Source organism: Poecilia reticulata, linkage group LG15 (assembly GCF_000633615.1).
Source record: "Poecilia reticulata strain Guanapo linkage group LG15, Guppy_female_1.0+MT, whole genome shotgun sequence".
NCBI lineage: Eukaryota > Metazoa > Chordata > Actinopteri > Cyprinodontiformes > Poeciliidae > Poecilia > Poecilia reticulata.
Window position 1 is genome coordinate 24,645,470 of NC_024345.1, and position 17,021 is coordinate 24,662,490.

At 38.7% G+C, this 17,021-nt stretch overlaps 2 protein-coding genes across 2 annotated transcripts in view; one reads left to right on the forward strand and one right to left on the reverse strand.

Annotated features, from left to right (window-relative positions):
- The window catches only part of macrod2 (mono-ADP ribosylhydrolase 2), a 470,949-nt gene that overhangs the window by 382,634 nt on the left and 71,294 nt on the right, over positions 1-17,021 (reverse strand). The window lies entirely within an intron of this gene.
- Positions 1,530-12,221, forward strand: flrt3 (fibronectin leucine rich transmembrane 3). The gene is made up of 3 exons (XM_008430200.2): positions 1,530-1,848; positions 7,696-8,424; positions 9,069-12,221. Exon 3 carries the CDS (start codon positions 9,111-9,113, stop codon positions 11,061-11,063), a length of 1,953 nt encoding a protein of 650 aa, XP_008428422.1. The 5' UTR covers positions 1,530-1,848; positions 7,696-8,424; positions 9,069-9,110; the 3' UTR covers positions 11,064-12,221.

The window sequence follows — 17,021 nt, forward strand, 5'->3', positions numbered from 1 at the left end:
ACTTTTTTCAAGTATGGCTCAAACTCAAGGAGATTAAATGTACAACATCAACTGGATTTAGGTCTCACCTTTGACTAGGTCATTTGAACACACAAGATTTTATCTAAACCATTGCATTGTAGTTCTTATTATGTGTTTATGATTGTTGTCCTGCTGACACATTCATCCCAGTCTCAAGACTTCTGCACCCCAACGGGGTTTCTCTGGGACTGTATTTATCTCCATCCATCTTCCTGTCAACTTTCACCTGTCCTTAATTAAGATAAGCAGTCCCACAGCATGATGTAGCCACTCACATGTTTCACTGTGGGATGAGGCGCCTGAGAGTGTTATTTTTCTACAGTGTTCTGAATCTAGGTGAAAAGTTCAGTACCGATCTTATCTAACTCAAGTACTTAACCTGTTTTCTATTCTCCCTATGTGACAACCCTTATGACTGTTTTCTGGTAACCGTTTCTCCCACCTGAGCTGTGAGTCGCTGCAGCTTTCCATTAGCGTTAGTATGAGCCTTTTGGCTGGTTTCTGACTAATGTTCTTCATTATGTCATTTGTTCACCAGTGTTCTCTAGTAAGACTCAAAGCTTCACAGAACATCTGGTGAAGCTTTGAGATTAAATTGCACACTAATCAGGTGACCTTCGAAGGCAAATGGTTGCACTGAGTTTATAGGAAAATCAATGTAAAATGGGGCAAAAAAATAAATGCCACATTTATCTTTTTTTTTTTTTTTTTTTGGATTGCTGACTTAAAACTCAAAGATGTAAAGAGTTATAGTGCCACCTGGTGGGAAACCATTCAAGCAGTTTTAAAGCACCACTTATACAATGAAATCCAATTCACAATTACTCTACTTTGTGTTTGTTTAGTACGTAAAATCTCAATGATAGGCACTAAACCCCCTCTTTCAGACCCTGCAAAGATAAGTTGAGATAATGGATGGGTGAATGGATAAAGGTTTGTTATAATTTGACAGAATGTGCACATAATTTCTTATAAACTATTCTGGTCCAACATCAGACAATAGCTTTTAGCTGTCAATGTACAAAAGAAAAATCAGATTTTATTTAGCCCTTCACGTATTTTCATGTTTAAAACACTAACTCATTTAATTGTCTATTGTACAAAGACTGAAAAAAGCACATCTGAGATAAAACACCCCTTGCAGAATTTATGACAACTGATAACATTCTTTATGGAAACCTGACATTGATTTTGTTCTCTAGATCAAGTGACACATGTAATATTAGTTTTTCTAATATTTATCAACATCCTCACACATATTACATGCTTGTATTTTTGGGGTCCTCTTCTGACTTTTGTGGCACATGGTGAGTGAATCTCTGCTTTTTCCTCTTTCCTCCACTCCCCCTAGTGCGCCTAATCGGAACTGCATCTTCAAGCACCAAAACAGAGATCATGACGGAGGAGAGAGAGAGAGAGAGAGAGAGAGAGAGAGAGAGAGAGAGAGAGAGAGAGAGACCAAAAGAAGGAAGGACCTCCCCCAGATGACATCAGAGCTCTATTGAAGCAGAGCTAGAGGCGCACACAACTCCACATTTGTACTGAGGTCCACACTTGCGCCCATGTCCTCTCACAGCCAGTTGATTGTGTATTTGTGTGAGGGGGGCTGCCACTGAAAACAGAGCAGTGCTGCTACAGATAAACTCCAACTAGCTCTTAATCTGTGTGAGTTAGGAGGGTTTATTCTTCGTTTTCTTCACTTGGATCTGCGTTTCAATTTTCATTAACCCGGATTGGATTATTTTTTATTTATTTTTATTCTCCCTCTTCTGAGCCACACTTAAAGAGGATACCTGTTACTTTTCATTTTGCTGGTTGTTTTGAGAGGTAAGTAATCTTTCTGCTGGTACAGCAGTCCTGTTGGAAGCGTTTCCCTTTTCTCTCTTTTTGCCTTTTGGATTTTCTCTTCGACTAACTGAAAGTAATGCGGAATCCTCAAGAGTTGCGTGAATCTGAACTGCTCCTATTTTCCAGGCGAATAATACCGGGTCCTGTCTATACTGACAGGCGCGAATCTTTTTAAATCCATAATAATAAAAAATGTGAGCGCACCTTTCTCCAAACACAAAAAGCGTTTCTTCAGCTGCACAGATTTTGCAGCACACAGAATATGTTTTTATGTCACCAATTCAAGCCTTTCCCCCCCGGTGCCTGCCACTTGCTGCTGCGATCTCTGCAAAATCCCTTTAATTTTGCATTTCTAACAATGACAAAAACAAAAACAACAAAAAAAAACACCAACTCAGTATTGTATTTCCACAATCACATTTTAGTCTCGGCACCACTAGTGCACAACGCAAATCTTTGCGCTCCTTTCAAATATTCCAGATTTTACGCACTGCACAGAGAGGCGCATGTATGCATGGGAATGGTCTGGGATGAATATGCAAACTTGGAGGGGATTAGCGGGGTTGACTGTCTGGAGCAGTCTCGGTGTCGCAGCCTGAGAAGACACCCCGGTGCGCTCCTGAAATTGCAGTGCAGATCCCGCGGAGTTGGACATGAAGGGGCAGCTGGGGAGACTGTATGCCGCCTAAACGCTCGTTCTCCGTCGCTGTCTGGAGTACTTCCATCGATTGTTAGCGCAGATCCAACGGAAAAAAAAAAAGTCATCATAACCTAGTTATACGTTTTAGAAAGGCGTGCAATGCAACGCGCAAATTTATGCAAGTTTTACGCGCATCAGGACGCGTATAGGTTAATTGCACGCTTGCAATGCAATGTTAACCTCGTTAACGCACAGAATCATATCCCTAAAACTAAAACCAGGTCGGCGCTATTCTCCCTTCATCCAAACTGATATTTATCCTATTAGTCCAATACAATATAGCGGCATGCCTATTGGCAACACTGAGGCAGGGACAGTTGTTAATCCAATTTAACAGAGCCTTTTATCTTCATGAGACGATAAGGTCATCCAGGCTCTAAATAATGGCCCCAAGGCTGTGCACAAGCTGTGCACCATTTCTGCACACAGCAAACTTCTTGCTTGTCCTCTCATGGAAAGCAACGGTGGTTTTCCATGTTTTCATTATGGAAAAAGATAGCTGGTTAAACATGGCAGTCATGAGGACAGGCCCAGTTCCTCTCTGATAGCTTGCCTGAGGCTAAAGTCCCCAGTCAGTTGTTTTTCAGAGGGAACTCATATGGAAGATTAACAGCTAACCAGGTCACAAAGGATGGAATAGTCTAATTGGAGAAAAGAACGCATAAAATATATATTTATGCCCAGTTTCATGTGGAGAAATGTGCATTTTCGTTGCAGAACTGCAGGCCTCAATCTAAAATAACCGATGCAGTTCTTTCATATTTTACAGAGTCGCTAAGGTGCATCTTTTACCAGGTTTTCTAAGATTTAAGAAACAAATTTCACACATTTTGTCAAGAAGAAATCCAAAGTTGGGAGAAAACTATAAATACTGTGAGTGCCTCGGATAAAACAGCGGGGAGGTTAACAAATCCCTTTATTTTGGGAAAGGTGTCCGGCCTGAGCCGAGATAGGTTTGTGCAGCTTAACCGAAGCATTCATGTCTTGGGTTTTGCTCACCAAAGACACACACACATACACACACGCATACATACATTTCATCTCGCAGTGCCTACCACCCCCATGTGGGGAAAAACAATTGCAGCTGCTGCAGATCTCTCCTTTCAGCCAGCTACAAAAGAGAGACCCCCGTCTGTCTCGGGCCTATATGTTATTAATGGGCCAGCAAAAGTATCATCTGTTCAGCCTATTTAGAGATAGCACCAGGAGGCCACATACCAAATCTGTGAAACATTCAGAGATTTTTCTTTTCACCCCGTTTTTGCTTCTTTTTTTTTTGGTATAATTTGCATCACTTAGATTTCGAATAGGATCATGAACGTTTCATTGTGATTTGGCACCACAATAGACCCCAGCCAGGTACCCTGATGTCTTCATCCAAGAAATAAGAAATTCTCTGCATATCAAACACACAAACAAGTTTCAAATAATAATTGACAAACTGGCTTTCAAGACTTTTACTTGTCCATTACTAGAAGATATGCCTATAATTTAATGATATAATTCTGGTAAATCATTCATGTTTTCCACTTCCATTGAAAAAATCCTATATTAAAATAACTTAATGTGCTATTTTGCACATGCACACGTTTCTGGACTGATCACAGATCCAACAAAAACTATACCTGTGCAATCAGTCATAATTCGAAATAGTATTGTGAATTAGACTGAATATCAGAACAACATAGAAACGGAATTGATTTCCCAATGGAGAGCTCTACTGTGGTTCAAAATTAATTTCAGAGTTCATGAATAATTTAACAGCCAGCCATTACAATTTCTACGCAGCTCTTTCCTCTATAAATGCAAGCCTACAAAACTTTCAGTATTTTGCTAAAGTAAAAGTCATCATGTTCTGCAATAATTACACAGGCATGAAATTGTTTGTGCTTGAGGTATTTTGTAGCATTTCTTGTGGACTACATGACTCCAGGGCATTGAGCCCTTGTCTCTGTTATTTCAGACTAATGTACATTTGTGTGTATTCTGCTCACAATGGCTATCAGTGTCCAGCTTTATGTCTCTCCTGCTCTTCTCCCCTGTAAACACACTCGCGCCCATTTTTTTCCCCCACAATGGTCAATTTAACTTTGCCAGTTCCGATTAAACGAAGCAGACTCCACTTTGTAACAGCTAGTGAAATCCCACTCTCCTGTTGGCGGAGCTTATCAAAACGATGGAGAAAAGCATCCATCACAAAAGAATAAACAAAAAAAATATATAAAAAATTCGGCACAACTTCAGTTGCTCCACAAAAAAAAAAAACGTTCAAATGTAAATAAATGTGCAAAAATAAAGGGCCATTTATGACAGGTTAAAGCAATAACAATGCTTGATTGATTCACTGCTTAAATGAGATGAGTTTTAATAAAAAGTTTACATTTTTATTACCCCCACCCCACCAGCCCCGATCCTCTCTGTGAGGCTTCAAGGTCTGCATGCTTGCCTTGGAGGAAACAATGAAGAGGGGCCACTCTCTCCTGAAATCCGATGAGTGGAGGAAAAAGAAAAAAAGTAGGGAAGACAAGTATCCCCAGGCCCGAAAATGCTCTGTTAAATTGAGCAAAAACTTACCCAACATACCAATAATCACCATCTGATTAAATAACTGCCCCATTTTGTTTTACACCTTGACCCTAAGCTGGACTGTTACCTAAGGTTCTGACAATTCTGATGGCAAAAAATAAGCAAAAAACAGAGGTAGGCATGGGTAGTACGACATGCTTATGACAGGATAAAAACAAAATAACAACAAGAATCCCTCCTGCTGTTCAAACATAAGATAAACTGTAAGGGTTATTTTGAAACAAAGGCAGACACCTGAAAAATTTAGTAACTCTTCAGATAGTTGTAGTAAGAATGCTGTTTCTTTGGTTTACACAATTTATTTTTACAGCAAGCTGACTTATTTCCAAATAGGCTAAATTGATTTTTTTTTTTTTTTTTTTGCAAGTAAGAGAAAATTGTAAGAGAATTCTTTCTGTTAGCTCTTTCACAGGGTGCAGCAACAAGTGGAGGAAAGGGAGCAGAACATTTAGCAGCTTTGACACAGAAACTTTTAAAAATATCGGCATAAGCTCTTGATGTTATCCTGTTTGTGTCTAAACTCTATGGTGTGCCATAAATGATGAATGAATCCATGGCACAACCTTAGAAGTCAAAATTTGCTTGATGGAACAAAAAAAAGAATAAATTTCTCATAAAATGCTAAATTTCCAAGCAATTTAAATGAAACTACATATTTAACAATATTCATCAAAAGGAAAACTTCTCACAAAAAGCAAATTTTCTATTGAAATAGCTCAACAAAGTGCTGCATTAAGAGTTCATTCCAACAGACCGATATGCCATATCCCTCTTTCATCCTGCCATTTTGTAAAACTCCATTACTGTATTTAATCTTTTTTTCCTCTCATCAGACTCCCTTTATTCCACAAGTTACTGGAGGTCGCATCTGGTGCTTTTTTTCCCTAGACTCTAATCTACTACTAATGTAATACTGGACAGAGAGAGCCCATGTTTAGATGGAACAGAAGGAAAGGGGGGGGGGGCTGTTATTATGAGACAGCATCTCAAGAGTTGTAATCGAGTTACAAGCCTCTCAATTCCCTAATCTTCTCCTTGTCAGGGGTTACAACTGTTAAACGGCTGGGCTTCTTGTTCCTAATTTACCTTTGAATGTTTTACAGCACACGGTAGCAGGCATAAGGGCACGCGGATAGTTACAGAGCTATTGTGTTCTGAGAGGAAACGTAACATTTTCTTTGGTGAAGGAAATCTATTTTCGTGAGCAGAAAACGGCAGTCGGTGTGTGTAAGCAGAGGATGAGGTGGGCGTGAAGGGTCACACGAAGTAGCTGGGAGCAGCCTGGTGGGATGCAACACCCATCCTCTGCTTAATATGAAATTCAAATGGACTTCATATGTCACTGGTACCGTTCACAGGGCGAGTAATTACACTAAGCTCTGACTGGATCCGTTTTTGTATCACGCAAAAGAATTTGGACAGACTGCTTTATTTTTAATCACAGGACCGGTTCTCTTGTAAAATACTTAGAGCTCAACTATGCAGTGAAGCGGAGAGAGAAGGGCACATGAGCTCCACCCTCCCCTATTGTTGAGTTTGGGGTCTAGATCACAGATGTGTTTTGCATGCACAAGCATTCTTTCCTCCATCTCCATAGAAAAGATTTGGTTATTTAGAGTAGCTGGGAGTAAAAGGTCAATGGACTAAAAGGCAAGAAAAGAGGGGGGTTTTGAATGTGACATTGTAAAGTGGTTTTAAGACTGGCATGTACCTATAAAATAAATTTGGTCAGGTACCCAAAAATAATTAGTTTTTTCTATCCAATAAATATGTTTAAACTCCAAAGTATAAACTTTTTTATTCCTCAGCTTTTATTAAAGCGGAAATATATATATATATATATATTTTTTTTTTTCTGGTTGATCTAAAGCTAAACTTGGAAGGTCAGACATAAAAGAAAAACTGAAATCAGTATCAACTAGGAAAAGGCTGATTAGTCAATTTCTGTTAAACGTTTATCAAAATTAAACTTACTTGACCCGAGTGTTATAATAATACTATTATTCAATTAAGTACTAAGTTTTTGTACAAATGGTATTACTAACGACATTTATAAAAGAGAAATTTGTGACGAATGTGTCTACCACCCACTGTATATCGTATATAAATATTTACTGCCTGGTTAAAATCTCTTATTCGTTTGTGCTGAACTGAACAGGAATTTGGATTCTTCCGCTGCAATTAAAAAGCAAGACTTGTATGAAAAATATTGACATGCTAGCATTAGCATGTTGCTATCAATTGCCATATTATTATGATCGAATTGGCTAGTAGGTGAGGAGCTGCAAATAGCCTGTTGTTTATTATCATATTTTATTAGCTGATAAATGATATTCCAGTATTAGGTAAAATAGTAACAGTAGCTATAATTATACAAGATTACCATTTCAGGTATAAATATTGAACACTTTTGAACATACTAAAGTTAGATAGCAAGTATTTGCTAATGTTCTAATACTAACTAGTAAGCTATTATAAATCCCAATATTTTATTATTTGAGCTTTTCTCTACTAAATGTTATCATTGTAATGTTTTTCAGAGCACTGTCCCAGGTTCCAGGAGGCCATGATGACTCGAGGTGCAGATGCATGAGGGAGATTGGGCCCTTCAGGAACAGCAACTCATCCCATATTGCTCTCTAGAGAAGAAGGGGACACTGGTTATCTGCTTCAGGAAAAAGATCTTGAGCCCTGGATTAATGTGTGTACTGCCTCAACAAGGAAGCAGAGGATTCTGGGTTACCTGAAAGCACGGTCGGCACAAGCAAACAGGCCAGGATTGAGCCTGTGGCCAAGGGGATTGGCATGGCTCAGACCGGCTTTGTGTCAACCCATCATGTCTGACGAGCCTGATGGCAGGAAGGATTCTTTGCCATCCGACTCACGGATCTCTATAAAAACACAAAAAAACCTTAGGCGCTGCTATGGCTGTTGAACCTGGCTACAGCAACAGCCGCTGGGATTTTTAATATCAGCTAAGGGTGCATGTTCTTTTTTTTTCTTTTTTAGCAACAAGGGATGCTTTTTCTGCAAGCTTATCTGCCATGGCAAAGGCATTGAAAGAATGAGCCTTTGACAACACAGAAGAGGTCATCGTCCAAACAAGGATCAGCTTGGCAAATACTGACCAGGTCAGGATATCACCAGAACCCATCCTCCCTCCCTTTGGACAGACCGTTTCTTTCAGTGAGGATAAGAACAAATTTAAGAAGAAATCTTGATTGGATTTTTCTTTCGCTGGAAAGGATTTACAGCCTCGTCTAAATAAGGTATTGTAAATAAAGATTGCTTTGAGTCTTTTTGATTTATTCACAAGATCCCTATTTTAAAAAGATAAAGAAATGTGGGTGTGAATGTACAGTTAAACCCCAATGTATTCTCGGGCTGATTAAAATGGGAATACTACTTTATTTTCATAGTCTTAATCGACTGTCCCAACGTTACCAACATTGAGGGGAATAAAAACTTTAAAAACTCCATTTGCAAAGGTTTTACAACCCAGAGTTGTAAGAAACTTGTAATAGCCAAGACATCAAATTGCAAAAAAATAAAATAAAAGCAAACCACTGCATCAAGATTTAATGCATTATGAAAGATGTAAAACTTAGTAAGTTGTGATCAAAAACGTAAGACATACTTTCAATGACCCTGAAAACTTGCATGACAAAACAAATTCCAGTGAGCGCTAAAGAAGCAAAAAAGTAAAACCTTAAGATACACCTTCCCACCTTAATCCCCATAATCAGTTCATATCAGTCAAATGGAAAAATGCAAAATGATTCTTTCAGCAGTTACTTAATCAAGAAAGTGCTGTAGGCAGCTTTTCAAACCTGCAGCAATTACAAAAACTGGAATTTGGCTCCCTCTCTCAGGGCCTTGTCCATTAATCTGCTTTTTCTGCTCTTTTCCCCAGGGCCCTTTGAGTGATTAGACTGCCAGGATACGCACCTTCAAGATGGTACGTCACTGCAAGTCCTTTGTCCTTTTCCTAATAAGGATTGGGCTGCTGCTGGGTCTAGCAAACCCCTTGGTCACCTCTGCCTCGTGTCCCTCAGCTTGTCGTTGTGACGGGACCTTCATATACTGTAATGACCGAGGCTTGACTTCCATACCTACAGGGATGCCTCTGGATGCTACAGTGCTGTTTCTGCAAAACAACCGCATCAAGAGTTCAGGCATCCCCACAGAGCTCCGTGGACTGGTAGATGTGGAGAAGATCTATCTTTACTGCAACAATCTGGATGAATTCCCAACTAATCTTCCACTTGGACTAAAAGAGCTCCACCTCCAAGAGAATAATGTCCGGATGATAACCCATGCCTCATTAGCTCAGATTCCTTACATTGAGGAACTTCACCTGGATGACAACTCTGTGTCAGCAGTCAGCATAGAAGAGGGGGCTTTCAGGGACAGTAATCACTTGAGACTGCTTTTTCTCTCCAGAAACCATCTGAGTACCATCCCAATAGGCCTACCCATGAGCATTGAGGAGCTGCGCTTTGACGACAACCGCATCTCGTCCATCTCAGAGCAATCGTTACAAGATCTCATCAATCTGAAGCGACTAATCTTAGATGGCAACCTTCTGAACAACCGTGGGATTGGAGAAATGGCTTTCATCAACTTGATCAACTTGACTGAGCTGTCACTGGTGAGGAACTCCCTGACTTCACCGCCGGCAAACCTCCCAGGGACCAGTTTGGAAAAACTGCACCTACAAGATAATCACATAAACAGGGTGCCATCCGGGGCTTTTGCCTACCTGAGGCAGCTGTATCGCCTGGACCTATCTGGTAACAACCTCAGTAGCCTCCCACAGGGTGTATTTGAAGATTTGGACAATCTTACACATCTTCTGCTGAGAAACAACCCATGGCAGTGCACTTGCAGGATGAAATGGGTGCGGGACTGGTTGCGGTCGCTGCCAACAAAAGTGAATGTACGTGGTTTCATGTGCCAGGGTCCAGATAAGGTCAAAGGCATGGCTATTAAAGATCTGACCACAGATATGTTTGACTGTGCTGATTCAGAACTGCTCACCACATACGAGACAAGCACAGTCTCCAACAATTTACGCCCGTCACAGCCCCAGTGGCCATCGTTTGTCACCAGAAGGCCTGTGGTGAAAGGGCCTGACATCAGTAAGAATTACCACAGTACTACCAGCTCTTCAGGCAGAAAGATCATCACCATCAGTGTGAAATCAAGTAGTGCAGATGCAATTCATATATCATGGAGAGTGTCACAACCCATGACTGCCCTGCGGCTCAGCTGGCTAAAGCTGGGACACAGCCCTGCCTTTGGCTCCATAACTGAAACCATTGTGCAGGGAGAGAGGACAGAGTATCTGCTCACTGCACTGGAGCCAGACTCCGCCTATAGGATATGCATGGTTCCCATGGAGACCAGCAATATTTACCTGTCAGATGAGACCCCCGTTTGCATCGAGACAGAGACCGGGCCTCACAAATCCTACCAACCGACTACAACTTTAAATAGAGAGCAGGAAAAAGAGCCTTATAAAAATTCCAGTCTGCCTTTGGCTGCCATTATCGGAGGGGCCGTGGCTCTTTTGGCAATAATCATGCTGGCACTGGTGTGCTGGTATGTACACAGGAATGGGTCGCTTTTTTCCAGGAACTGCACCTACAACAAAGGTCGACGGAGAAAGGACGACTACGCTGAGGCTGGCACCAAGAAGGACAACTCCATTCTGGAGATAAGAGAAACTTCTTTTCAAATGATACCTATAAATCATCTGCCCGTGTCCAAGGAGGAGTTTGTGATACACACAATTTTCCCACCAAATGGCTTAAGTTTATACAAAAGTCCACACAATGAGAACAGCATTAACAACAGGAGCTACAGAGACAGTGGAATACCAGATTCAGATCATTCCCATTCATGATGATGCACACAGTCATCCAAGAGCAGTGTGTGACTAAAACAGAGCGGCAAGACTTTTACAAAACACTGGATATATGAGACTAAGGGAGCAATGTTCTGTACATTTGCCATATAATTTATATTTAAGGACATTTTATGAAGACTGAGAAGATTCCAATTGCAGGCTGTCACTGAACTATCAAATGCAATTCTATATTTTAGGGATTTGTAGTAATTTGTACTGTATTTCCTTTGCTTAAGGTTACCAACCGACTAAAGAAACTCTGTGTTCTATTAAGATATGATGACTTGTCAACTGTGAAAGTGGGTTTTCATTGCTGTGTTGAACAATCAGACTTTAGGAAACCTTGTAGTATAAGCACAGGTCATTATTTTAACTTTGTGGCTGTTAGAAAAACAAAAAGGCAAAAAAATGACAAGGCAAGCAATGTAAGGCACAGACGATCGACCAATTCACCAAGCAGGCACGTGAAAGCATCTTAAAGAATGAGCAGAGACGAGCCGTCTCCACTTACTACGGACCAAGAATTTTACTCAAGTATTCACCTAATGTGTGGTTATGAATAACTAAAAATGAGGTGCCATGATGTTATTATTTCCGCTTTGCTGGGTGTGTTATTTTGCTCTGTTTTACAGGTAGACAAAACACAGCAAAGCAGGGTTCCAATGTATCTGATAGGATTGTAGGCCACAGCACAGGGCATAAAGCACATCAACCTTAACTAAGTAGACATGTCTGGCTGACACATAAGACCCCCCCACTACCACCTACTCTATTTGTAGAATGGCCAAATGACAATGGCGGCATTCTTTAGTACTATGTACCATACGTCATGCTAGTCTACAGGCCAAAAAAGCCCCATCTTGTTGGCTTTCATACAAATTACCACCGTGTCAGCAACTCCTTAATCCCCAATGAGTATTATTTTGTATTATTTTCCAAATGGACACTTTTTTTTGTTGCCACGATTTGAAGTTAACGGTTCTTTACAATTGAAAAACCAAAGTGCATTTTATGCCCTTTGGCCAGTCTTGTATGTGCCTTGATCTAATGCTTATTGTATTTAGCTTTTTAAGAAACCAGTGACTTTTTTTCATACACACTTGAATATGAGAAATATTGGTCATATTAAAGAATAAAAGTGGACAAAAACAACTTTTCCCTGTCTTACATTGAATACAACAAAACTACACTCAGAATAAATTATAATGTTTCTATTCAAGTACAATATGTCACTATGGATATGATTTCTGAGTTTATTATGATTATATTAATTTTTCAAATTATATCTAAGCACCATAGAGCCTGAGAGGCTCCAGGGGTCCAATTTAATTCATTGATAGCTCAAATTACCCACTAAACACATCATTTGAAAATGATAGGGAATTAAAAACATCCTCTTTTTATCCTTAATGCACATTTCCCCTTCTACAATATGGGATGGGATGTAAAATTAATTCATACTGGTACCACACCGCAGGCAGAGCAACATCTGCTTGAGGCTGCTGCTGTTCTATCCTGCTGGTAAGTCATGTGTAACGTAATGATGGGTCAGGAAGAAAAATGCCAAAATGGAGCAGAAATTGAGACACTGGACTCTCGGGTTTGATAAACCTCCCAGGCACCAGGCACACAACAGACCACCATATGGAGGGGTGGTACAGGCAGACCCTGCAGGGGATGCCCCTCTCTGCAGTGCACAGAGTCTACACTGCTTCAGGCAGCACGATTGCTGTTCACACTGGCAGAGGCCCAAATGAAGGTGCACTTGAAATCACTGAAGAAAATTTGACTTTTTTTTTTTTTTTTGCATATTCAAACCCATAAGGACCTCATATTAAATGTTTTTTTTTTTAAGTTTATAAATTATAAAAGTAAAAGCATATTTCCATTAAGCCATTGTGGTCACACACATCCTCAGGCTTATGCTACCATATAAAGCCTTCAGTTAAGCTGAAGAAAGCTGCAGATAGCAGCACAGTCCTCCTGACCTCAGCAATGTCATAACCCTGACCTACGCAAGCATACAATGCCTTATATTCACCTCCTTTTTTTACATTTCGAAACCTTACAACCTCAAACTTCAGTGTTTTCCATTTTAATGTTATATGACAGACCAAGACAAAGTTATTCATAACTGTAGCAAGATGACACATGGTTTTCAAGACATTTTGTATATGCATTTATTTTAGTCATACCAAGTCAATTCAATTACACTTTACTAAACAATAGCCAGGCTTTTTTTCTCCAAACTGATAACTCTGAATGGCAAGTAAATGCAATGAATTTTTATTTATTTATTCAGTCCATAAGTCTGTTGATTTAGCTATTTAACCTATGAATAGTTGGATGATTTTCTCTAAATAGGTGATTTGCTTAAGGCCATCTGAGTAAAGAAGGCTGAATACAGAAGTATCTTCTCTTTTAACATATTTATTTGCAATATAACTTTTAAAAATAGTTATATTGCATTCAATGCATTGAAGATTGTAGTCGTAGTTTGAGAAAATGTAAAAATGTTCAGGAAGAATAAATACTTTTTTGCAAGGCACTGCATATCACATCAACTGAGAATCAAAATTAGTTGTTTTACCAAACAAGCTTCATCTCACTACCAATAGTAATGTTTGACTATGAATGATGTCAGCAATTTGATTTTTTGTAAGCCTCTGTTTTCCTTTTCTAAATTAAATATTTAGACAGTCACAAAAAGCCTAACCTTGTACAACATAACAATATATCTGTTGTCATTTTACATAGCTTACACTAAGAAAGAAAAAAAAAACTATTTTAATATTTATACTCCAAGCTTAACTAAAATATATAAGCAGGTTTCATACTCTCAGTGTCACTAATGAATAAGGTACTCAACAGACACCATGAACTGAAAATTATTGGAGTAACTCTTAAAATGTTTGCTGAATTATTATTTAACCAGAAACATGATTCAAAGTTGAAAAAAGCGTAATTCCTTTAGTCAGAAACCTTTTGTGGTTTTTTTGGGCATTTGTAATTACTCAGCCTGGTTGAACAAAAAAATAATACATTGTGAAAAGAGCATTTTATTGTTCAGATTTTAACTAAGTAAATAACACAAAACAAAATAACTTTGGGCATTTTGTGTGAGCCACGTAAGAGACAAAATTAATGAACCCGACTCCTTACAACCCTCTGTGCAGACTTATCACCCATGACCCCTGACCCGTGTGTCCCCTTAAACTATTCTTTAATCACTGTCAAGTTCTCACTGAGGTCAAACAATCCTCTAAACAACAGAAGCTGCCTGAAGCATTTGTCTCTTGCTTGACACATGTAGCTTGATGATGTTTTTCCTTTTATGTAACCCAGCGATTAAAGCTAATGGGGGCAGCTGCACTGTCTGCCCCAAGCTCCTGTTATTCCCATTGTACCGCTGTGGTCAGTCAGTCGGTCACATTTGCATACCTATAGATGCCTGAGTTTATGCTCCCCCGGATGACCTCGCGGTTTCTGGTAGCTGTGCATGGTTTCTCTCCATCAGCACCATTTGTTGGATCAAAAAGTACAATCCCTGTGACCCTTTGACTGATTAGAGGTCGTGGAGGTCAGGTCAGTCTTGGTTCAGAGATCTCAAGAGATGAAAAATTGATGTACATCAGAGACCATGATATGTAACAAGCCCATCAGTAGAATGCGCTGCTCAAGAAAAGGTCTTCTGCCTTTTATTATCCAGAGTGATGCCTGAAAATATGGACACCGGCATTTTAAAGAAAAGTCTAATATTCTGTAATTATTTTAGAGCTCTTAGGACCCAACAAAGAGACAATAACAGGGAGAGACTATTAAGACTTGCTTAATTTTTCCCTTAACGGTTAAGAGATCTTTGCAAAACAAAATGCCAGTTTGTATCAAAAGTTTAACGAAGATTTTGAAAATAAATATGCCTCATCTAAGAGACATGGATGAGGAAAAAAATATAAAAACAAGGCTTTGTTTAATTCTTCCTTGTCACATTACAACGGCACATTATAAAGAATTGCAATTGTAATGCCAATATCAGTATTATTCAAATCACAATCAAAAATGTCTGCTTGAATGCAGTCTCGCATGTTATATTTGAGGCACCATCCATTCATGCTCGGGTAATAAAATGTTTGGCCGGCTGGATGGAGTTTTCCTTTGACGCACCAAGCTGCTATTGAGCAGTGCGAACATCGCGATAATGAGGGTTAATCACAGCAATATCATCTTCACAATGTTGGACAATGATAGCCCTACATCATATTTAAGAGAGAATTCATACTGAACAGACCATTTTAGGACTTGAATTACTATTGCCAACAGCCCAACACCCTAAGACCTCCGCTAATTCTGTTCTTGTTCCACTGAGTAATTTTGCACACAATGCATGTTTATTTAGAGAGAATAAATCAAGGGACATCATGTAAAAGCTTTGATGCGATTTATTTCTGATCTACCCTCACCGTGTCTTTATCAGACTGTTTTTCTTTTTTGTTCAAAGCTGTTTCTATTTCTTCTTACCAAAACACTGATGAGAAAAAAAAATGCAGTGCTACTCATATGTAGAAGTGATTTAACAAACACAACTATATAGCTGAGCTACATTAAGAAAAAATAAATATTGCCATTTTTGGCAACTAGGTTTACTTTATTACAGCAATATGGCGGTTTAGATATGATGGGGGTTTGATATGTGCCACACTACAATAAAGTCCTAAATTGAATAAAACGTTTCAGCAAAATTAAAATCAGTCGGTCTCACTGGCAAACGAAATTAAGTTCTGTAATTGTATTGACATTTTCAATAATTTTGAAGCTCAGCATGGCATAATTTGAATCAGCTTACATCTACTACACAGGGAATATTATGTTAAAATAAAATTAATCATGCTATCATTTGGCATGTATTGATGCAATAATAAAAGTGTTAGTAAAAAATAAATAAAACCACAGAATTCAGACTTTTTGCAGCAGGTATTTTGATGTATACAGCCAGAGCTTTCTGGGTACTTTCTATACACAATAATTGTGCTCAATCAGTTTTTTTGCAAAACAAACAAAGCTTAGCATTAAGGTCTAATTGAACCAATTGTTTAAAAAAATTATACAAACACTACAAATAATCTGAATCAAGCCGCTAGGAAGAGTTTACCATTATTCTTGCAGGATAACAATTTTTTTTCCAACTGGTATATGGTAAAAAGAATATTGTTGCTTGAATTTATCGGTGGGCACAGAATTAAATCCAACTTTTAAAGCTTGTTTATAAACATCCAACATATTTGTTAAATTGTACAAAAACCAAATGATGAGCTTTAATCTTTAAAAGATCTTTAAAATGGACATTTCACCACTGTAAAGCATTTCAAAGATTACAATTTCAATTTAGTGCATAAAAGTCATAAAATGTTAGCAAATAGGTTATAATATATTTATATTAACAACAAGTCTAATAAAGTAAGTTTTTGAGGTAATATACAAAAGATAAGCTTCTGATTTTATTGCAAATAAAGTGACATCTGCATGCAGGGTAAGTACTTTTTAGAAAACTATAGCTTTTAGAATATATTTTTAAATAAATCTATAGAAGCAAAAACCAAAACAATAATGTTACAAAAAGCCCTGTAACTGTATTTTTCTAAACACTTTGATACCATGAAGCAGTGATATTTTTACTTCCTGCTATAATGTGAGGATTTCATGCCAGCCCATGCCTAATTGCATCCGACACTGAAGGACTAACCCATGTGAATGTCTCCATCTGCCAGTGTTTTCTGTTTGTTTGTAATAATTAATGCTGGTTATGATTACTTGTGCTTTCATGTGAACCAGTGCACATTGTCCCTACATCGAATTAGCATAAACCATCATACATGCATATTAATACAGAGCAGAAAACGAAGCTCAAGTCATCAAGTCTTTTCTACCCAGTTGTCCTTTGACTGTCATGTGGCTCCC